The 23,810-nt window shown below is 43.7% G+C and overlaps 1 protein-coding gene across 4 annotated transcripts in view; it reads left to right on the top strand.

The window, feature by feature from the left end:
* The window catches only part of BEND7 (BEN domain containing 7), a 49,397-nt gene extending 28,582 nt beyond the window's left edge, over window positions 1-20,815 (top strand). The window contains exons 6-9 of one of the 4 annotated variants that reach the window (XM_049814128.1): window positions 385-610; window positions 6,042-6,161; window positions 14,020-14,070; window positions 18,859-20,815. In XM_049814128.1, coding sequence (XP_049670085.1) covers window positions 385-610; window positions 6,042-6,161; window positions 14,020-14,070; window positions 18,859-18,920 — 459 coding nt within the window. In that variant the 3' untranslated portion in view covers window positions 18,921-20,815. Of the gene's footprint in view, window positions 1-384; window positions 611-6,041; window positions 6,162-11,220; window positions 13,310-14,019; window positions 14,071-18,858 lie in introns of those variants that run through there. The other 3 variants (XM_049814129.1, XM_049814126.1, XM_049814125.1) reach the window with 3 other exon arrangements.
* The last annotated feature ends 2,995 nt before the right edge of the window (window positions 20,816-23,810 follow it).

The following is a 23,810-nucleotide window of genomic DNA, read 5'->3' as shown; positions in this document are numbered from 1 at the left end:
GAAACAAGTCCATAAAATGGTTAGATAAAAGTCCAAAAAGCATCACATAGGAGTGTTGCTCTGGGATGATCCTCTAGTTGTCATTATTATCCAATATTGAAAGGTATCTCTTTTCTTTTTGTTAGCTGTACACCTAGAAATAACGTCAGTAATTGTTAACTATTACAGTGGCTAGACATGAGTATGATTATTTGATTTGCCTTTTAAGGTGCTTATTCACTGATGGGGTTTGATTTCAATGAAGTAGGCTGCTGTGGTACTGAATAGCTGGGAAAAGGTTCACGGTTTGATTAAGTGATTGTAAAGTCTCACCAGATGCATGATTGAAGTAAAATAGTGTCTTTGAATGCTCGTTTAATTAAAACATTTGTATTCTTTTGGTAGCCAGAAGTGCAACTTGCAGAAGGCTTTGACGTCTTCATGCCGAAATCTCAGCTGGACTCTATATTATCAAACTATACTCGCTCAGGAAGTCTGCTTTTTAGGAAGCTGGTCTGTGCATTTTTTGATGACAAGACTTTGGCTAACTCTTTACCAAATGGCAAAAGGAAAAGAGGGCTCAATGACAACCGGAAAGGACTAGACCAAAATATTGTGGGTGCAATAAAAGGTATGTTTTTTGCTTTTTTTCATATGTGTAATTATAACCTATTCTCAGCTAAGGAGAGTGTAAGGGGATTAGAATTTCTGACGTGTGTTAGGTCTATTAAAATATGCAGTCTTATTTCTATTCCCTTTCATTCAGTTGTTAAAAATAGCTTCTACAGGGACAGCTTGTGTTAATTTTAAGCCAATGATCCCAATTTCTGAAGTCAGGCTCTAAGGTTAGAAACTCAATGTTCGTGTAAGATAATTATTTTTTTTTCCGGATATCAGAGATGCAAAGAAATCTTGAAAACACAATGACAGCGTAACTGATCCTCTTCAATCAAAATTCTGAGGCTCGCACTTCATCTGACTGTGTCTGCTCTGTAAATAGTTTAGTAGTTGGTAGCTGGATTGAGGAGAGATGGAGTGAGGTAATACTGGGACTGAGATGAGTTTAATGCTCCTAAGAACAGTGGTGGTCCTTCTCTTGTGGGAGCAGATTTCTTAGTCAATGTGAGGATCCTGTGCTGGGTGGTTTTTCTTAGCGATCACTGCTTTTTAGCTTCCAGAAGAACACGTGTACCTTCAAACTCTGTGATTGCAACATATAAAGAGCTGGTATTAAGCCAGAGATTCTGAACTGGATTCTATTATTTTGAAATCTGATCTAGTAGGGAAAATACCCAAGTTACCAAAAGATAGGCTGTGTTGCAAAGTAGAGCTTATTTTAGAGTCTGTGACTCATCTTGAGGTACAGATTGCTAACCTAGGAGACATAAGGCAATGAGAAGAGCTTCTGTAAGTCCACTGGCAACAAAAGGGGGCAGGGGAACGTTTTGCAACCACCTCTGTGTCCACTTTTGCTCCCCTCTCCCCATGCAAGAAAGACATTGACATACTGGCTTGAGTGCAATGGAGGGCCACCAAGACTTATGGTGCTGAAGCAGGTAAGTATGTGTGTGAAGTGACATATGAAGAGAGGCTGAGAGAATGGGAGAGAAGACAATTCAGGAGAAACCTTTTTGCTGTCCAGAACTACCTAATGGGATGGTGTAGAGAAGATGGACTCAGACTCTTCCCATAGGCACAAGAGGCATCAGACACATGGAAAATTTCAATATGATATAGGGAAAAGCTTTTTCAACATGAGAATGGTTGAACAGTGGAATAACAGCTTAGGGAGGCTGCAGGATCTCCATCCCTGGAAATAGTCAAAACTTGACTGGTCACAGTGCAGAGCATCGTGATCTAGTTGGCCATGCTTTGAGCAGTAGGCTGGGCACGGAGACGTCCAGAGGACCCTTTCAACCTGTGCAATTTTGCAATGAAGTATATGTTGTGGCTATGTCATAGTCCTAATACATCTTACAGAGTTGCTGGCAGACTTTCTTACAGTTATGCTTATAATTAGATTTAAATCACAAACACTTTTTTATACCCTCCTTTCTTGAGCTCAGTAATCTGCAAAAATCTGTAGTTGAATTCACTCTATCTGTATCTCATTCTTCCTTAAGAGCTTTAATAAATAAGTTAAATGGAAGAAAAAGGAGTTCAAAATTACTTTAAAAAAAACCCTCTTAATTTGAGCAGCACTGTGATAAAATAAATGTTTTTCAGTAGATGCAGCAGCACCATTAAAACAGCAGTTGTCACCCACTGCAGAGAGCAGTGTTTCTCAGTAGCAAATTCTTAGGCTTGATTTAACCTCTTCCCTTGAGTTTGGGAGAAGAAAGCGGGAGAGTTGTAGTTCCAACAGATAAATTTCATCTGTAATGGTACTAGTAGGTACCACTGTAATAACAGAGATCTTTATTGGCTTTTACAGTATTGCCCAAATGCTAGTGCCTGATCCCTGATAGCGGAGCCCGTCCCTAAAAGCTGTGATGGAATAAGATGCCAAGAGCTGACATCCTGTGGATCTTTACTCAGCCCGGCTCCAATAGCACCCTTCTTCCCTCCAAAGAGCTGGGCTGTCAGACACTGTTGTTTCATTTATTCCAAGAAATAACTGAGCCAGTATGAAATCTCCACAAGAACAACATCATGTTGTTTGCATTATTATTATTAGGACATTCCTCTACCACGTGCCCAGATATCCTTTAGTGGCACTTTTAGTCCTTTTCCATGACAGAGATACAAAAATGCAGAAAAGGCTACATTCATACAAAAATGAGCAGAGAACTTAAAGGAGGGACTGTTTGCTTGAAAATTGCTCTTCGTGTCTGAAAACATTTTAACTGTCGTCCTTACAAGTAATTTAACGATTCTGCAACGGGATGATTAGCTGGGGAGAAATCCTCTCTTTTGGCTTTGGGTATTCAGTGGCACTTGTTGAATCGGTTGCAGTGTTTCTCCTGGGCAACCAGTTTCACTTGTGAGTTGCATCAGTCTTTTACTCAGAACTGAGGGAAAAAAGATGATAAAAAAAAAAATTAAAAAATCAGAAGCTGTTATTTTTCCTCTATGTCATTGACTAGAAATCCAGCCAGTGAAGTCCTTCCCTGCAGAAGTCAATGAGCTGTGTTCAGAAGTGTGATGTGTCCTTCAGAGATCCATACTGGGACCAATACTATTTAATATCCTCATCAATGATGTGGATAGTGGGATTGAGAGCACCCTCAGCAAGTTTGCAGGTCATAGACTCATAGAATGGTTTGGGTTGGAAGAGACCTTCAAAGATCATCTAGTTCCACCCTCCCTGCCACAAGCAGGGACACCCTCCAGCAGACCAGGTTGCTCAGAGCCCCATCCAACCTGACCTTGAACACTTCCAGGGATGGGGCATCCACAGCTTCTCTAGGCAACCTCTTCCAGTGCTTAACCATCCTCACAGTGATTACCCCTTGTCCTACACTACATGCCCTTGTAAAAAGTCCCTCTCCAGCTTTCTTGTGGGCCCCCTTTAGATGCTGGATGACACCAAGCTCTGTGGTGCGGTCGACATGCTGGAGGGAAGGGATGCCATCCAGAAGGACTGTGGCAGGCTTGAGGAGTGGATCCATGCGAACCTCATGAAGCTCAAGACGGCCAAGTGCAAGGTCCTGCACGTGGGTCAGGGCAATCCATAGTATCACTGCAGGCTGGTGGATAAAGGGATTGAGAGCAGCCCTGTGGAGAAGGACTTGTGAATACTGGTGGATGAAAAGCTGGACACGAGCCAACAATGTGCACTCACAGCCCAGAAAGCCAATTGTGTCCTGGGCTGCATCAAAAGCAGCGTGACCAGCAGGTCGAGGGACGTGATTCTGCTCCTCTGCTCCGCTCTGGTGAGATCCCACCTGAAGTACTGTGTCCAGCTCTGGGGTCCTCAGCACAGGAAGACATGGACCTCTTGGAGCAGGTCCAGAGGAGGGACACAAGAATGATCAGAATGCTGGAGCACCTCCCCTATGAGGACAGGCTGAGAGAGTTGGGGTTGTTCAGCCTGGAGAAGAGAAGGCCCCAGGGAGACATTATTGTGGCCTTTCAGTACTTAAGGGGGCTTATAAGAAAGATGGCGAGACATTTTACCAAAGCCTGTAGTGACAGGACAAGGGACAGCAGTTTTAAACTGAAAGAGCGTAGGCTTAGATTGGACATGAGGAAGACTTTTTTTTTTTTTTTTTTTTTTTTTTTTTTTAAATGATGTGGGTGATGAGACACAGGAACGGGTTGCCCAGAAAAGCTGCGGATGCCCCATCCCTGGCAGTGTTCAAGGCCAGGTCGGATGGGGCTTTGAGCAACCTGGTCTGGTGGAAGGTGTCCCTGCCCATGGCGGGGGGGTTGGACTAGATGAACTTTAAAAGTCCCTTTCTACTCAAACCAGTCTATGATTCTACGATAGAGGGGTTGTTAGCACCATACAGCTTTCAGGTAGAAAGGGGAGGTCCCGCTTCTCCTGCCTCCTTCCTGTTACACTCCCATTCCCTTTTGCCCACATTTGTGTTTCCCTAACCACACGTTGAGCAATCAAAGATATTTGGACTTTCATTCAAGAGAAGAACAAGCAAGTTAGAGATGAGAAGCAAGTTAACATATTGGCCCTACAAGGCTGCCAGACCCTGGCTTCCTATGCAGGCAACAGCAGGCAGCAGTCGTAATTCCCACAGTAGGCACCTGAAGCGGGTGGCCTGGGTACAGCCTAGTGTCACAGGTTGTCCCCAGGCCCTGGTCACAAGCAGGAACTGCAGTTGCATGTTCAAAGTAAGTAGGAGTCTTTAGTCATTGATCAGGTTCCCATCGTGTCAGGTACGGATGTATATCGTTTGGATTCAGAAGGGAAAGATTATTTCTACCTTCAGAGAGACCATAATTGTTGCAAACGGGACACTGGTGATGTGTGGGGCTGTATTGACTTCTCTGGGAAGACCTCAGAGTTCGTCTGACATCCTTGCTGATCAGACTGCAGTATTGCTAGTGCCTTTCATGCAATGGTTCTGTGAAGTTGTTAACACGGAAAGAGTTCGGAGGGTGGGATTACTTTCCAGTCCCCTTATACTTACCAGCTAGCACTATTTCAAAAGTGCATGTATAAAAATACTGAAATTGTCATTTTTTTGTTGCATGCTTTCCCATCCCATTTGTGTGACGTTTATTCTCAAGGTTTGCAAATTCCTTGAGCTGGGACCAGTTTTCTCTCTTTGTTTGCCAGTCATAATTGGACACTGGGCTCTGAGACCTCTGACCAAGACTACAATAGCAATACTAACAGTAATAATATTTTTTCTGTTTCTGTCTGTTCTTGTTTATTTTTTGCACACTTCTCAGATGCATGATGAAAATCAATTGCATCAGTTTCACTTCTTTTATAGTTTTGTATTTTTGGTATAACATTGTTAGGTTTGCTGTAAATATGGAATTAAAGATAATGTACCATTTTTATAAAACGTAAAATTGGACCTGTAGGATACTTTGTTTTTTTCGATAATTCCTTTTTGATTTTTTAAGTAGCTTTATAAACATTCTGTTCCATCTGGTTTGGCAGTATGAGAACTGTAGAGATTTCTGCAGTAGTAGGACTTCTATCTTTCATCAGTTTGTCTGCAGCCTTAGGAACCTGACCAAGAGGCCACCAAATGACCAGATCTTCAGCTCTCTACTTGTACTGTATGGAAGGCAGCATTTATGAGTTCCTGCCACATCTGGAGACTGAGTTCAAAGTACACTATTATTTTTCTGTGATGCTTTTATGTGAAATTCATGAATGGAAGACGTCAGGTGTGGACAGTTTCTCTGGGATAGGCTTTTATAAGTAGTAACCATGGTATCGCTGTGATATTTATACACACAAATGACTTCTGAATGATAAACTTGTGAAACACTGAGTTGGACTCTGTTCTCACAGTCCTAGATTTGGCCATTTAAATGCTTTTTGATAAGTGGATAATTTGATATATTTTGTTTATAATCCTCTCCAGTCTCATTTTCTCCATTCTGGTGGTACATTTCAAAAAGGTGGTATCTTTTTATTTCAGTCTTTACAGAAAAATACTGCACTGCTAACCATGTGGATAAACTTCCTGGTCCTAGGGACTGGGTCCAGATTCTTCAGGATCAAATTAAACTTGCAAGAAGACGATTAAAAAGAGGCTCAGGTATGTATAAAAATATAAGGAACAACATGTGAGCCTAAGATTAAAAACTTAGAGCCTTTCTATCCACAGAAGTGTTTTTCTTGATGACTGTAGAGTTGTACATGTTCACACTATGAAGATTAGACCTCTAAGATTTTAGCAGGCTTCTGTGTGAAGTACAGTGTTTCCTTATGTTGTCTCTAACCCCGTTCCATTAGCACCCAAACTCTTCTTCCCTGTGTTTGATGAAATCTGAGTACTGAACTAGCTCATCCATCCAGGGTTACAGGTAGAAGTTTTTTAATTCTGTGTTATTTGGTCTGACAAGCCACTCACTGTGCTATTAAGACATAACCCAAATGACCTTCCCCTCTAAACTATATGTGTCTGGAAGGATAGATGAATTTTCTCACATTTTGTGAAAGAATCAGCATCACTGTAGCAAAAATAAAATACCACCCACCCTGGTTGTGCCGGCAAAGTTCTCCAATACATGGGAGGGAGCTTGCCAGCAGTAACGGCTACTGTAGCAAAGTTAATGCAGCAAAGCTGCTCCACTTGGGCTGAACTAACCTGCATGCTTGGGGCAGGGACCAGCCTGTGGTGAAGGCCCAGCACAAAGCTTTCACCCAGACAGCATGCAGCTGGTGAGCTCTCAGCTCCAGCGACAACAGCAACGTGCAGTCTCGAAATCCCCAGTAGAATTCATGGGAAAGCAATATCACTGATTAAGAGACATGTAATTACTCTATAAGCCTTAACTAGTCTCCTTCCTATCTTCATTCCTCCTATCCTACAAGGGGCTTTCTTCATACAAGGCTTCACTTACTCTTCGTCATCCTGGCGTTTTGTTTTCTTAAGGTTCTCTCACGATTGTATTTCTTGTCCATCACTCCCTCGGAGCATCTGACACTGTTGTCTGAGGCACATCACTTGTGCCAACGTCCTTAAACACGGTCCTTCACTGTTCTCGTATTTAGCTGCCTGCCTTTTCCCCTCTTCCTTTCTGCCCATCAGCACAATTAAGTGCCTGTTAGCATCGGTGGGTTGACGGGATGGGAAACCTGATGGCTCCGCAGGGGATGCTGGTGGTCCCTGTGGCTACGGGGCGGGGGGGTAGGGTGGTGAGCGAGACCACAGGAAACGATCTCTCCAGCTCCCTGTCTCAGAGAGCCAACATTTTCTGTCCAAAGCTGTGTCTCTCAAGCACAGACTTAGACTGGCATCTGAAATCATTCTTCACAATGTTATTAATGCCAGGAGGGAAAAGCGTAAGATAGAGGAAAATGAGAAACACCCAGAGACAGAAATAACATGAGGGGAGAAAAAAAGTGCAGATTATTTAGTAGCGTAAGCTTCCCTGAGTAGAGAAGCAAACCAGCACTAGCCTTAAAAAGGGTTTCTTGTGCGTGTGGGGGGAGGGAGGAGAGAGGGATACAAGATAATCTTGTTAAAGACAGTGTCAGATTACTGATGTTGTACAACAGGAGTGCTTTCTGCCCCTTCCAAGGCTGTCTCTCCTCCCCCAGGACAGGAGGGTGGAAGTGGGATGCCAGGCTTCGATAAGGTGAAGAGTGCAGTGTGGGATGTGGGGAGCAGAGGGTCCTTGGGCTGTCTGCAGAAGATCCCTTGGGAAAGAGGATTGACCTAATTTTGTTTTGATTTTTATTTTCTTTCATCCCTTTTTATTTGCTTTTCTTCGTGCCTCTGCAGGATATTAATTAAAATGACAATGACGTTCAGCTCTTGCCTTTCAAATGGGGCCACCTCCATCTCTGGGCCTTTCTCAGGGTGGGAGAATCTAAGCAGAGGATATTGTCTCTAAGCCAGCAAGGCTGTGAAGAAAAATAAGTGAAGCTGAATATAGTGTGACTGAGTGAGATAGGCTCTGATAGCTGTCTGCCTGCAGAGGGAAGGTAACTTGTTAACCGGTATGTGGATGAGTAGCGAGCAGCAATGTACCTATCAGCCCCTCAGATTTGTTTGCTGAAAAAAAGTAAACAGTACCTAGACTGGTAGAAAAGCTCTTCTTTGTGTTGTTTAGTTTACTGGCCATTCCCTGAAGTGTACCGGTTTCTCTCTGACATGAGGCCACAGGGAGGCATGCTCTTTTTGATCTGGAGGAGTGATTGAATACACCACTGTGGCCATCTGCATCTTAGTGCCAACTACCATCTCCACTGGTGGCTGAAGCTAACCCAACCTGACCTTGCGCTGAAGCACATGAGAAGTCTCTACCGCCTTTGTGACAGCAAAGCAGGAGATAGCAGCAGGGAGGCAGGAGCATACAGCTGGTTGCAGTAACATCTTCATCTTGTTGAAATAAGATTTGTCAGTACTTCTATGTTACAACCATGAGCTTCTGACAGGAGACGTGTAGAGCTGAGTAGGCGACAGATCCATCTAGTCCCATGTTTTGTTTCCAACGATGGCTGGTGCCTGGGGAGGTCTATAGGACTGAGGAAAGGATGTTGCAATGTTTGCTAGCATAGTCTCACAGCCCTCGGCAGCTTTATCCTGATACAAAACTAGTTGTGTGGGAACTATGCCCATTTTAACTATTCACTGTGAAGCCATACCAAAATTGTTAAAGCTGTGTGTTACTTACAGAGACCAAAACGGGAGGGGAGGGCAGGCATGGAGGGAGGTTTGATCTGCTATGGGGAGAAGGTGTCCCAGGACTCCATGTTGCAAGACTTAGCTTTTAAGAATCTGAAAACTACCGAAATCACAGCCACTGAGATGTGGGACTCATCACTCTTCCAGCTGAGCTCTTGAGCATTTCGAGTCTGTGTGTGGCCAGTGGAGCAGAGGCTGAGCCCTCCCAAGCAGGTGTACTCATGTCCATGCTCCCAGGTCATTGTCTTAGTTTTGTCTCCACTTGCTCCCTGAAACATGCCGGCTAAGTTTGTGGGTAGAGACTAAGGTGCCCAAAGAACAAATCTGAGCCAGTGTTAAGCTAAATTCACCTGAGACATTGTGAGCCAACATGTCTCCCTGCTGCCTGATCGCACTGATTTATCTACATTGGTTTCTGGTTTGTCATAATGTGCAGGCTTTATATGGAGAAAGCTTAAGGTGATCCATTTATTTTACAAAATCTACAAGACAACTTTTTAGTCACCACTGAGTTGGGCTAAATTTTAACAACAGAAGTATTTAAGAGAGGAGGGACAGGCTTTCCATCCTGCTTGCCTTCCCCTGAGCCATTCAGTACATTCTCTGATTAGTTTTTAATTTCAAACCAGGCAGTAAGACACTGCATTCATGAGCAGCCCTCTCCACTTCATCCTGTGAAACATTATTTCAGTCTGATAGTGTAAATCCTGCTCTAGCTTTCAGTGATATTAATAATTTCAGAGAATTCTAGCAAATGAGTGGTGGGGATCTGCTTTTTGTACCTCTTTCTGTAGGGTGTACTCTCCTGAGTGTTTCCAAATTAAATAAAATCATGATCACTGGATCATAGATGCTGCCCAGCTTCAACCTTATTTATCATGTTTGGCTCATCTCCTAGAATTAGGGACGGAAAAGCTCCCTACTTGGAAAGCTAATCAAAAAAACACTTAAAAATTCTGCTTTCTAGAAAATAGTTCCCCTGTGTAGATTTTGAAAGGTTGTTACCCTAAGCCAAATAAAAATTCATTTAAGTTCTGAGTCAGTGACAATATTTTTCATAGCTGGAAATATTATTTTTTAATTTATTTATTTTGCTTTGGCTTTTTCTTAGTTCTTTTATATTATTGCCTGAGATCTGAGACTTGGGTAAGTTTTTTTTATTTGTTAGATCTAAGACTAAAGCTGTCACTGCCATTAAATTTTTATTGGCCTTGTTCAGTCTTTTCAAAATTTCACAAGTTGGCTGTCACAAAAGGGAGAAAAGACTGCGAGGTTAATGTTACAAACAGATGTTACAATTAAAATTAAAGAGTATTATAATATTCTTCAGCCTTGACTACTGGTTCCATTTCATGCCAACAGCACAGCATACTGGGGTATGGCTTCATAGTGCTGGATCTGTCTTCTCCCAGTAGAGAAGCTGAACCTTTTTGGCTGCTGGGATGGGATGCAAAGTGGCCCTGGAAGGGAAGAAGTCAAAGGAAAAGGCATGTGCATAGGTTTCCTCTCTTAAAGCAGAGTGAATTACAATGCAAATTGCCTTGTAATTTACGGTGGCGGGTTTCCCACGGTGTGGTCTTTTCACTCTGCAAAAGAGAATAGGGGTAGGTGGCTAGTGGCCTTGCCAGTGGCAGCACAGAGGGAGACAGTCGACCATTACTGTAGAGATCTTAAAACGGGTAAAATCAGAAGGAACTGACTCGCTGTTCGTGTCACCTCTGTGCCAGACGTAGCATCCAAGCCTTTTGATTACTAAACTCTTCATCCATTAATAAGTACTAGGTCAGGGGCCACACATCTCTCTCAGTAAGTTCTTCCTCCCTTTTTATGTTCTGAAGAGCCTGTAAGCCATTATTCTCTAGCGGCTGTCCATTGCATAGGCAGGAAAGCTGATACTGTATGAGTAATACTCCCGAAGTACACAGGGTAAGAGCTGTTCGTGCAAAGTGATTACCTTGCGCGTAACCTGGAAGCTTTTGATTGCCCTACTCCGAAAAGGAAAATATGGCAATGTTAGAAAACATGCTGAAATTTCTCAGGCAAGTCTAATTTAAATAAATTACATGCCAGGACGCTTCATCCTTGAATTGTTGTTTAAAATTAACATTACCTTGTTGCAGTGTGAAATAGTGGGAACAAAGGAAGAAAAAAATGCTTACCTTTTTTTCTGTAAATACACCTTTTCTCCCACATCCTTGTTCAAACTGCTGCTTCCATTGTTTCGCATGAGGGGGTTTTTTTCTTTCTATTTCTCTTCATCCTTCTGATTTCCCTGGTTTGTGTTTTTGATACCATATCTACATGTTGTGAGAGATCAGGTTGATTTTTTGCTTAGCCATACACACAGGGCCAGGAAGGATGTGGGCTGCAAGTCCAACATGTGGTACAGTGCTTTTGTGGCCAGTATCTTAGATAAAGGTAGTAATATTAAAATGAGTAACTGCTGCATTCATCTTCCCAGCCCTAAGCATACAGGTACTTCTGTCCAAGGAGCAGACCAGCAGGTGGACACTTGAGAGACAAACGTATATCAGAAGCTCAACAATTTTTGGAAGGAGGGGAGGACTTTCTAAGGAAATGACTACCAGGATTGTTTTGCAAAAGCTACTGAGCTCTAAGCAAAGGACAGAAAAGAGGCTCCAAATTCCCACAGTAGGATCTATTCCTGCTTGCCCTGTCTTGCAAGCTGGCACAAGACAAAGTTTGGCTGGCAGTCTCTGGGTGCGGTTGTCAAAGGCAAACCTTCTTTCCTGCTTGGAATGACATGTGAGAAGCTGGTGGTTTACATCCATGTTAGGAGGTCGAGGTGTTTGTCATGCCTTTGTGTCATACTTCACCTGGAGCTGCGCTTACGCGTCCAGTTTCATAAAACAAATTCGGGCAGCTGCGGAGAAGAGTGAGTAGGCTCTCCGGGCATCTGCCTTGCTCCCACTCCCTTTCTGATGCTGGCACAAGCATTCACGTGGCGATGTTGTCAGTTTTTAACTAGACCTGATCTTGGTGACAGTATAAATGTTCATGTTGGCATGAGGAATGGGACTGAAACAATTGGTGGAGAGCCTGGACCTCATCTATCAGTCTTGCCCCAGATTAAAATGGCCAGGTAACTTTGTTACCAACAAAGCTGGGTCTGCAAAGTTGGAGGCTCAAGTCCTTATCTTCTGAAAGTGAGGTAATTCCTAGCCTCCATTTGTTTCTTTCTGTATTACTCCCTTCCTCCGAGTTCAATTTTAACCAGGTGTAAGAAGAGCAGCTGGGCGGAAAGGTAACTGCATCTCTAGAGCTACTTCAAGAGTCACTGCTGAGATTTCCAGAAAACCTATCACTTGCGTGGACAGCCTCGTTGGCACCAACCCTGGTATTGATGGAGGGAAGGCTTTCCAGCCCTTTGTGCCAGCACTCACATCTGGTTTCCCCCATTTTCGTAGCTTGGGTCCCTTCAATCCAAGGGGCCAGTTACAGCTTTGTCTCTTGTATGCTGAGTAGCTGTGCTGCAGAATCACTTGGTGCATGCATGTAGTTCTTCATAACATAGCTAGAAGTTGGCCTCAGACTGTCATTCCAGATATTTTTTTAAGCTGTGCATATCCTGTTGGCTGTTTCTCAGCTGCTCATTTCACCGTGCTGTCTCCTCCCTGGCACATCCAGTCCTTCCATCACTGGGAGTCCTGTCCAGATTCAAACCAGCCTAGGTAACCTCTTCCCATTTATTGAACTACCTGTTCCTTCCAAAATTAAAGATTTTCACAGTAAGCTGTACCAAGCACTTAATTTGTTTCTGCCCCGTGTGCCACCTTCTCACAGAAAGCGGAAAAAGGTATCGATTCAAGGCATGGAGTCACTTGCAGGTCTGTGTCATGTACTTGTCAGGGCTCTTCATTTAAACCTTCTGTGGGAGGAAAGCTGCTTAGTAGTAGGGTTTTTAGTTTGTTTCTGTTTTCTTTAGTTCAGTTAATTTTGCAGAACTGAGTAGAGAACATATAGCTAAAAACTCAACTGACATCCATGCATGTGGGAGATAGAGCAGCCTCGTGGTCCAGGGATGGGTAGCCAAGGTTGATCGATCTATGTTAGGAAACCGACATAGATCAGGAGCTAGATTAGTTCTTCTTACAGTGTCATCATAAAGGCAACAACTCAACATCCTTGTGTGTAGAGCCATGATAAAGATGACCAGGCCAGTTAGCTTAGTTTCAAGTGGGAGCTGAGCCAAGTTGCTCAGTGCATCTGTAGCCTCGGTCAGATTTGATCCCTGTGGGTATAGTGCAGTGCATGGATGTGAGTAGATGTATGTCCACCACTCTGACCGCGTACAATGTAAGGGGCTAGTCCTTTATGACCACACCTAGTTTGCTGAAGTGCTCTTAAAGATCTTGTTTTAAAGGCCGTAAATATCATGCTGAAGTGCCAAAAGGCAAAAGTAATAGGATTTTGAATGGGGCTTGTGTAGGTTAGGCACCGATTTCCTCTTAGACGCCTATAACTTACTCGGGGTTCACGTGCACACTCCAGGGTACTACGGTCTAACAAGTCACTGCACATCTGCTGAGCCAAATTAGCTATCTTTATGCATACCCTTGGCCTGTGGCAAGTAAGAGATGAACAAATTAGGCTTTTAGCCTTCCTTCACCGTGGGCTAAATTAAGTCAAATGATCTTGCATAAGCTGTGGGTTGAAAGCACGTGTGTATACATACACTGTAATTGCCTGCGTACCTGTGTGGTTACATGCTTCTTTAATTACGCTGGGTGCCCACCTGCATCTTTGAAGACATTTTGCCCTACTAAATCTGTCCTCCGCCAAATGAGCTTGCTTGTGGTCACGGGAAGTTTGGGTGCAGAAGTGGGGGTATTCACCCTTACCCCGTAGGTGTCAGATGATGGCAGCAGCTGCTGGAGGGTGGAGTACCAGCCTGAGAGGCTCTTCCTCCAAGAACCGCTGGGGACTTTTCTTACATGATTTTATCAAATAATCACAACTCCTTTTATCATCCGGATATCCTGAAACCTTAAAAAGAGCAAGTGTTACTCCATCCCATTGCTGGCACAGCTGCTTTTTAATACCCAACACGCTCTTCTAAGTTTGCATTTTTATTATATGACCTTTCCCTCCAAGCAGCGAGTTTTTAACTGAGCAATAGCAAATTGCAGCTGAGGAAAGTAGATAGAAAATGCAAAATCACTCTACAGTATGTAGCTTTTTAATCGCATTCCCATATTCAGTAAAAGTAATGAGATTTCTTGTTTATATTTGTAATCAGCAGAGGCAACTGACTGTGATGAGAAGCCGGACATTTCTCTACTACAAACAGGTAAAATGCATTAAAATTTTTATCAGCTTCCAGTGTGTGTTGTGTGTTTGTTTATGGCACAGAAGCAGTTTTCAATAATCCTGGCATGCCATATACAGTCGGGTAATTGCACACAGGACCCAGCTATCTTAAGTTTTGAATGGCCTGTATTAAAAAACAAATGCATCAGAATCTTACAGTTTCCCCCTCTATTTCATATTCATAAAACCTCAAGGTTCATGGTAGCAGCTAAGCTAATAAGGCCAGTAAGTTACCCTTCTTATGCCAGATAGGGACTTGTGCTCATCCCCGGTATTTCTGGGAGTTTTTTTGAATTCTTAACAGAGTTATTGGTAGGGACAAACACAATAATTTGTGTTGTAGCATCTGCTTAGTTGTCCAAGGCATTAGCAATAATATCTTGGGTTCTCAGAAGGATTGCAGAGATACTTACTTGTGTGCTAGTTAAGTGTTGGTTTACTTTTTCTTGAAGTGCAGCCACCCTGCCTTAAAAGCCTGACCCTTGCTAAACAGCAGCTTAGCTATGCAGTTGTGTGGACTAGGAAATAAGATTTTTTGCACGCTGTTGTGCATGGTGTTGAAATCAAGACAGGCTGAGACTGAAATTTGAAGCACCCTCTCATTAAGAGTCAGTCCATCAATAGGTGCCCTGATGGTAGGAGCTGAGCCGCCATCTTCTGAAAATCCAGTGGGGCCAGAGACTGGGGTGATGGTCATTTCCCTGCATTAGAGAGTCATTCCCCTGTAATTTCACCAAGATGCTGCCTGTTATCCCCGAAGCCAAATTAAAAGGAGGGAAGATCTTGAGCAGACAAATAGGGTTATGCATTATGGTGCATTTTCACCGTTTTTCTAAGGTGTAACAACAAAGGGTGGTTGGAGATCAGCGATGCTGTTGCTGTGAAGAACAGGACAGGGCTGATACTGGGTTGCTGAGCGCGTGGCACGGTACCTGGAGGCTATGGGGTGGACGGGAGAGTACTAGTACCATCGCAGCATCTGTCTTTTGTGCAAGGGCTTCCAAATCTGTCTTGCGTAAGGGCTGGAGAAGGAGCTTTCACACACTGCTGCTGTGTGCCAGAGCAGCAGCTGCCAGCCGTGGAGCGCTGTCGGTTGAAATCCCGCTGTCGGAGCACGTGCAGTTACTAAGGAATAGGACCAGCGAAGCAGTTGGGAGGACAAGCAGCTATAGTCTTGTTCTGGCATGGACCCAGTGGGGGCTGGGAGCATGCGCTGACTGCGAGCTGCCGTGCTGCTTTCTTGGCCAGCCGCTGAATAATATTTCAGGGTACGGGTGTGATAATAGATGCAGGAAGCTCTGGTTTGAAAGGTCTCTTCCAAGTGACATCCTGTTCGTTTCTTTTATCAGGGAGGGAAGCAATTCCATTGCAAGAGGACCCTAATAAAGGTTGCTAATGCGACGTGGTGTTATCTTTTCATTGCTCTGCTAATCGTATTAAGGAACAGAATTATCGGATTGCTGTGCTTTTCTTTGAGCTCAGTTTCTGTAGTTATTACTCGTGTTGTACGTCACTGATGGAAATGAGTGCGCTGAGACAGTTGGGGTAGCGAAGATGACTCCCTTTCCACTCCACAGCAGATCACCATTGCGGTCTGCTTGCTCATACACCTTTGAGCATCCATGCATGCAGTTTTTGAGCTGAAATATTTGTTTGCAATGTATACTTCTCTGTACTATCTGTGGAAGGACGGCTAAATAAACCACACTTCAATTTGCATTGGTGGGGGAGGCGATGCTCACAGTCTGTAAGCCAAGCGTTGACTCACACCCATTATTATATGTGTGCGAGTGCTGCTTTGTAGTACGTATCCATGTAATATCATACTGTTCTTGGAAACAAATGATTTAAAGTGATATACAGACAGTATAATGACAGTAATTATGATAGAGAGACAAAATACAGATACTTTCTATCAAGGACTGTAGCAAAAGAGGTAGAATATAACTTTTACAGGGGTCTCTCCCTGTCTTAGTACAGCTGGTTTTATAAAGGGTTGTTACTGACAGATTCTTTGAAGAGAGACTTTGTGTGATTTATTCAGCTGTCTTCTCTGTTTAGCTTGAAAAATCTTCGGGAAAGAGTCTCTCTGACTGTGTATTTGTGCAGTGCCTGGCGCAATGGGCCTCGATTGCAGAGGACAGCTAATATCAGATAAATCACAGCCTCAAGTTGCGACAGGGGAGGTTTAGGTTGGATATTAAGAAAAACTTCTTCACTGAAAGGGTTATCAAGTACTGGAACAGGCTGCCCAGGGAAGTGGTTGAGTCACCATCCCTGGAGGTATTTAAAAGACGTGTAGACATAGCACTTGGGGACATGGTTTAGTGGCAGTGTTAGGTTTATGGTTGCACTCGATCATCTTCAGGGTCTTTTCCAACCTAAAGGATTCTGTGATCAGTGGTTAACCTGGTGTGTTGGTGGAATAAAACCAGACTGAATTGCACTGCTTGAGGCGGGGTCTTGCAGGAGACTGGATGGGGGGAAGAGCTGGGGTACGGAAGCGATCTATGACAGACATCAGATGGTTGCTCTCTTGGTCTTCAAGAATTGAACAAACTTGTGAAGCAAAAGCACCCAGAGTGAATGATTTGAATCCATGGTAAGCGTTGGTGCCAAAAAAAAGGGAAAATTCAGCCGCCTTTAATCTGCCTTTCCTGCTCAGTCAGCCCTGCTTGTGAGACTGGCGACATTATGAAGATCAGGGTATATGTGGACTAGTGATGGTGAAATGCCTCAGCCTATGCATTTTTGGATCACAGTCTATGGCTGACTCTTCATTCGAGACACCTCAGTCAGAAGTGTGGTTGCTCTCAGCTCTCTTCATCATTGGTGGGAAGAGGGCTGCTTCCAGAGAGAAGGTCAGATCAGCTAAGGTCGTGTTTGGAGGCATCGCTCCTTTGGTGCTGGCAGGACTGGGCTCCCCGTGCAGTTAATTCGTATAGGTGCCTACAGACGGGTTTGAACCTGCTCCCTCCGTGCCCACAATTAGCAAAGTCTTCGACTTTGAGGAGAGCAGGGGGTGTTTTGTTTTCAAAACCCTCTTTTGGAACTCAAAAACCTTGTAAAAAAAATGCAGCTGGAACATCCTCATAAAACTAAGGAAGGTATTTTTTCCCAATTATATTTTAGCACTTCTGAGCAGAAATCATGCTCCCATTTTAAAATCACCCTCAGCGCTAAGAGGGCCTTTGCTTTAAAAGCTGTTGATTGAAGGGTGTTTAAAGTAAATTGGAAGAACTGTGGCAGTTCAACTTGCTGCGAACTTTGGTGCATTGACAGATAAATCTCAAGAGAATAATAGCAGAATTGTCTCTAACAAATGTTATCAAAGCTCAGCTCTTCCGCAGTTCCAGCTTTTGCACCTACCAAAAGCTGAAGGCTGTGTCCAGACCTGAGCTGAGGCAGATCAGACAGCTCTAGGGGTAATTGCTGTGGTCTAAGTGGAAAGACTGATTAGTTTCTCGGTGATACAGGAACCTGGAAAGCGTGAGATGGATCTTTATCAGGATGAAGATGGGACAGCTTTTAAAGTCTTTCTATATAAGTTGGTATTACGAAAAGGCTCATCTTATTTTGGTCTACAATTTACACGAAGCATCTGGATTTTGTATTTCAAAAAAAGGAAGGCATTACCTATAAGTTCTGCATGCGGAAACAAATGTGAGCCAGCTGCAACACCCTTTTCTTGAATCCTCATCTTGAAAATCGGATTTGAAAGAGATATGCAGCTCGGGACCATGAGGGAGCCCTCCTTACACCTATGCTTTGGACCACAGCTGTGTTGAGAGTTCGTATAGTTTCTCCACACTGGGGTTAATTTCAAGATGAGAAAGAATTTTGATATCCCTAAAAGAAACTGAAACACTACCATCCCAGTCCTTGGGTCCAGAGGTGATACAGCTTTGTGAAAAGATGACAGCAGTCTCTTGGTAAAGAAACAGATTATAAGAAAACAGCAACGATCCAATTCTATATAGGTTGTCTCCTTTTCTCTTGAAATACAATATCAAGAAAACGAAACTTCAAAAAGCCCCCCACCTTTTCGAAACCTTAAATATAAATCCTTTATTGTAATATAAATCTTTATCCTTTGAGTGCATAATTGTATGAGCCTTCCCTTTTCATTGGGTTGTATTTGCCTCTCAGGCTGATTGATGTGTGTCTCCTATTTGCCCTGTGTTCTTAGCACTCTTGTTGTAATTCTTCTGTCCATCTTTCATTGTTCTGTTTAGAAAAAGCACATTCATAAAGTGCTTTAAAAAAGGTAGGATATAATCATACCGTGCACCTTTTTTTTTTTTAATATATATTCTCCCATATGATTTAGACTGTTGTGGAGTGGTGGGGGGGTTTTTTCCAAAGAAGATCCCAAAGTACATACTCTAGGTTTAAGACTCATGTGGTGCTTTTTTTACTTTTTCAGAACTGTAACTTCAAAGGGGTGAGCGTCGCAGTGCAGTTTGTGCCGAAGTCTAATGCACCGCTTTACATCTGAAGTGGGGTGCACTATATATGTTGTGTGAAAAACTTTGCTGGCAAATTCTGTATTTAAAAAAATCTATTTAATTTGCTTTTCTTTAGCCGATTGAGCTCTACGCTAAATGGAATTCAGCAGCCATTGCCTGTGTACACACCAGCACAAATTAAAGTTAGAACTCAAATATGTAATTTCCATCATTTTAAAATAATTTTTTTTTTGCAAATTACTGATTTCTTAAATTTTTATATTTTTAACTGATTTCTTCAAACTCTTTTCTTCCTTCAGGTAACCTTTTCGACACCACAACAGATCATCTGATAGATGCAAACCCAGATTTTTCAGCTTGAATTTCACATCCTGCACCAGTGTTCTTAATGGATAGAAACATCCTCTCCTTCGAATAATGTTCCCGCAAGATCGGCACAAGAACTTCAGCGTACCACAAGACGTGGACATCCATACCGTTTTCCTTTCAAGTTTGTGTTTTCATGCATTTTCCGTGTAACCTCAAATAACAAAACCAACAGATTGCTTCACTGTTCTTCATCTTAATTAAAGATGATTTCCCTCCGTATCCAATGCATTATTTAATTAGCGGGATATCCACTCTGAAGGCATTCTCTTGCCTCTGTTTGTCCTCCATGATTGTATTTTTCCATGTGATTGTATGCTTGCCAGCAGTGTTTCATTGTAAGCCAGGCAGAGGTGAATACACACAGCTGGGTGACTCTTCCCATCTCCAGGGACCAGTGTGGCATCTTTCTCCATCACGAACCTGGGGCCCTTGATGAGTGTTTGACTCGGTGAAGCTCTTCGCTTCTGCAGACCCACTTTTCCTTTCCTGGCTGCTGTGGTACCAATGACCAGTCATACACAGCTGTGATTAAAAAGTCCTCGCTGGATTTAGCAGGAAATAAAGCAGGATTCTTCCCAGCAGTGCCCGGTTTCCTAATTATAGCAAGGAGAAGCTATTCCTCAAACAATCTCCCGTATGTGGTCCTAGTGGGATGGCTCTCGAGCATCTTGGTAGTGCAGATTGCTGGAGGTGGTCATTCACCCCTCACTTTCCCCCCCCAGCTTGCCCTACCACCTCAATCTCAAAATGTATTAGTTTGCCAATTTCCAGGAAGAGGGTCTGCACACTGTGATTTTTCAACCACTGCCCTTGGCGACAATATTCACCTATTTTTAAAAAAAAAGTCACCTTTTGACTGGTACTCTATTAATATCTTAGCAGTTAAGATGAGTGAATCGATCAAGAAATTGCACTACCCTCTTAGACGTTGAAAGGGTTGGTCCTTTCAGGTCGGGGCTAAGGTAGAATTGTACGCAGCCCTCCATGCAAACCTTCACTTCTGCACCTTTCATCAGCACTAAATTCACTTTAAAAATGTCGGGAAAAAGTCTAGAAGGTCTTACCTGCAACATCTATCGATCACCAGGTAGTTTGAGCGTGTTTCCTGCAATTCGAGGGAGAGCTTGCTAGAGCCTTTACCATTGTGTTTCCCTTCCCTGTGTATATTTTAGGTGCATCTTTTGGGTTTTTGGAAACTATTTGGCCTTTGAGTGTCTCAACAGAAGTGCTATTAAAGAGTGGTTTTCAAAATATTTAATCTTTTTTTAACGATCCTAAAGCCTATTTCTCAGATGTCGCCAAATGCCCACAAATAACACCGAAGCCAACAGGAGCGGTTTGTTCTCTTGGCACCTGAGAAATCAGGTTCCCAGCCCTTCCCCACCCACCTACTGTGGACTTTTAGGAATGACCGTGTTCTCTCTGAAACTGTGGAATAGATCGAATATGCACTGCAAACCTTAAAATTTGAGTCTTTCCTTAGTTCGTGGCTTGGAGTTGCCTGCATTGGGCAGGGGGCACCAGTCCGTCGTGTCCGTATTGTAACCCTTCAGCAACAGAATCAACATTTTGTAAATTTGGAAGATTGCATTTGTGTTTACTTACTGTGACTACTGTTCAGACTTTCTTCAGAAATCTTTTTATAGGGTTTATTAGAGAGAAGAAAAAAAAATCATTCCATATTTAGGTAAAAATGTCTCAATCTTCTGTATATATGTTTTATTAATATGTAAATATTTAGATATTTTTAAATTACTATGTTCTTAATAAAGCGACAAGGGACTAGTTGTGAAATGGTGTATAACATTGTGTCGTGTTATCGATCTCTGGGAAACCCTCTTTGTCAGTTCAGAAAAGAAAACCTACAATAAATAACTTTTAATTGCATGTGTCTTCTGTGTTCTGTGCTGGATTCCCATATTTCAGAGGAATTACCTAGCAATTAGTGGACTACATAGGGAAATGTATAGGAAAACCCTAAAAGTTACCACCACAATACTATTTTTCCAGCTGGCTCAGATGGAAACCACGCTGCCTGCCAATCACGACGACGTCTATATCCAATCGCATAATAACCCTTGAGTATTAAGTGCTGATATGCTTGAAGTCTAATTTTAATTGAATTAGGTGCCTTTATAATCTGCACTTAAAAGGTTAAGCTCTGCTTCTATGGAAACAACACATAGGAAGGACAAACCAATACTCATAATTTGGAGTAGCTGCAAAGATATATGATTGGTAATTTATTATCGCACCCTCATCAAATGTTATTTAGCCTTAGAAAATATTTCCTGCAAAAACATGTTCCTGGTAATCTTTCATCAATTACAAGGAGCCAGTGAAGTGAAAGACCGGCTTGCCACGCCTTTTCTGCTTTATATAAGGAGTGCTAGGGATAAATTGCTGGTAAAAAGTCTAGTGAGAGTTTCCTTTACGCTTTGGTGGCTGCACGGATCAAGTGAAGCCTGGTGCACGTCTTGCATCTGTGTGACATGGCATAAGTTGGTGCCATCCCTCTGCATTGGCGAGTATTGGAAGAGAAACTAAGTCATAGATCACACAACGGTTTGGGTTGGAAGGGACCTTAAAAGACCATCCAGTCCCAACCCCCCCGCCATGGGCAGGGACGCCTTCCACCAGACCAGGTTGCTCAAAGCCCCATCCGACCTGGCCTCGAACACTCCCAGGGATGGGGCATCCACAGCTTCTCTGGGCAACCTGTGCCAGCGCCTCACCACCCTCACAGGGAAGAACTTCTGCCTTGCATCTCATCTAAATCTCCCCTCTTTCCATTTAAAACTGCTGCCCCTTGTCCTATCACTACAGGCTCTCTCTCCATCTTAAAAGCCCCCTTTAGGTACTGGAAGGCTGCGATAAGGTCTCCCAGGAGCCTTCTCTTCTCCAGGCTGAACGACCCCACCTCTCTCAGCCTGTCCTCATAAGAGAGGTGCTCCAGCCCTCTGATCATCTTTGTGGCCTCCTCTGGACCCCCTCCAGCAGGTCCACGTCTTCCTCGACCTGCTGGTCACGCTGCTTTTGATGCAGCCCAGGGTACAGTTTGCTTTCTGGGCTTTGAGCGTACATTGTTGGCTCATGTCCAGCTTTTCATCCACTAATACCTCCAAGTCCTTCTCTGCAGGGCTGCTGTGAATCCACTCATCGCCCAGCCTGTATTTGTGTTTGGGATTGTCCCGACCCATGTGCAGGACCTTGCACTTGGCCTTGTTGAACTTCATGAAGTTCACATGGTCCCACTCCTTCAGCCTGACAAGGTCAACAGCAACTGCTGGCACCCTCCACGTGCCCACAAATTGGCTTCAGATCTGAATGCAACTCATCACTCACACAGTTTGGGGTCTTCCAGCTTGATGGAACAAATCCATCCTTCGCTAAACAGCAAGTATTTTCACTCACCTGCTCTGCGCCACAAGTCATCCCCCAAAGCGTAGCTTTGTTTGTTGGTTTTTTTTAAACAGGGAGCAGGTTAATACACCATTATTTCTAATGTTAAGTGGAACACCCATCTTTAATATAGAATTAGGAGTGAGAAATGTTGCTGTGTGCCAGGATCTGCAAGGCACTAAATCTCATCTGTGCTGCAGAGCCACCAGCAAGTACTGCTGCAAGGTTGCAGCTTCCCCTGTTGAAACAGCTTTGGGAAGGACCAAGCACCGCTGCCAGGACCCACACGTGGGCTCCAGCTGAGCTCCAGCATCCTCACTGGGCTGTTCGGCCAGTGCGTCCCTCTGTCCTGTGTACAGGATGCTAGAGATTAATAACTTCAGGTGAAAAAAATCCTTCTAAAGCTTAGGAGGAAAAAGAATATCCTCCTGGTAACGTGAAAGGAAACTGGAGCCTGGGCTTTATAAAAAATGCATTAATCACGAGACAAGAAGAAAGTAATGTCAAGTGCCTGTGACACGTTGGTTTAGAAATGGCTGGCTGAGTCTTTTGGGGGGAAACACAAGCCATCATGTCAGAGTGGTCTGGGAAAGGGTGGTCCTGACACGACCACCCCTTCTGGAGAGAAACCTTCTCCCCCCAAAACCTACCTTCTGCTAAGGTCACGATGCCTGGCTGGGAAGCACATCTCTCCTTCGCTGAGCAAGGGAGGGGTCACGGTCCTACGAAAAACCTATGGGGCCGCATCCTTCGAGAGAGAAAGATGTAGCCAGGATTGCAAGACTTCAGAAATAACCCCCTTGTGCATGTTTTCCCCCAAATCTAAAGTAGCAAAATGCCTTGTAGGAGGCGGCGAGACATCTCCCTCCACTGGCTCTCCCACTGCTCAAGCATCCCCACAGCTGGGCTGGGGCAACCACCTTCGCCCCTTCCCACCACACTGTCATCGTGGAGAGGTGTGAAAGGGGTTTGTACAAGTAGGTCAGGTATGATTTCTCATCCGCCGAATGCTGATAAAAGCCACCGATGTGAAACCTATAACATTATGCGTATAAATAATTTAGCTCTGGTGTGTAAACATCGATTCTGGGCTTTAAAAAAAAAATGAAATAATTCCATCAGCTTTTTCCCCTCCCCTTCATGCATATGTCGTTACACCCGACTGCTAATGGGGGCAGAAAATAGCTAATACTTGGGGAATTTGGAAATCAGGGAGACACACCCCGAGTGTTTCTGCACTGGCTCCTTCCTCCACCCAGATCCTCAGAGGTATAGAGGAATCGGGATGAGTGAGGCAGCTAATTAGGAATGAAGATGTAATTCTGGCTTGTAATTGCAAGTAATTGTTGACCAGAGGGATGGTGTTAAGAGGAGAAGAGGCTGCATTTCATGACCCACGTTCTCCCCTTCGCTCCTCTCGCTCCCTCAGGTGGGTGCTGGCACCAGGCTTACCTTACATAGCATCCATCTGACTTTTCCA

Source organism: Accipiter gentilis, chromosome 11 (assembly GCF_929443795.1).
Source record: "Accipiter gentilis chromosome 11, bAccGen1.1, whole genome shotgun sequence".
In the NCBI taxonomy this organism is placed as follows: Eukaryota; Metazoa; Chordata; class Aves; order Accipitriformes; family Accipitridae; genus Astur; species Astur gentilis.
Note: the sequence above shows the minus strand (reverse complement) of the source record. Positions and strands in the feature narration are given on the sequence as shown.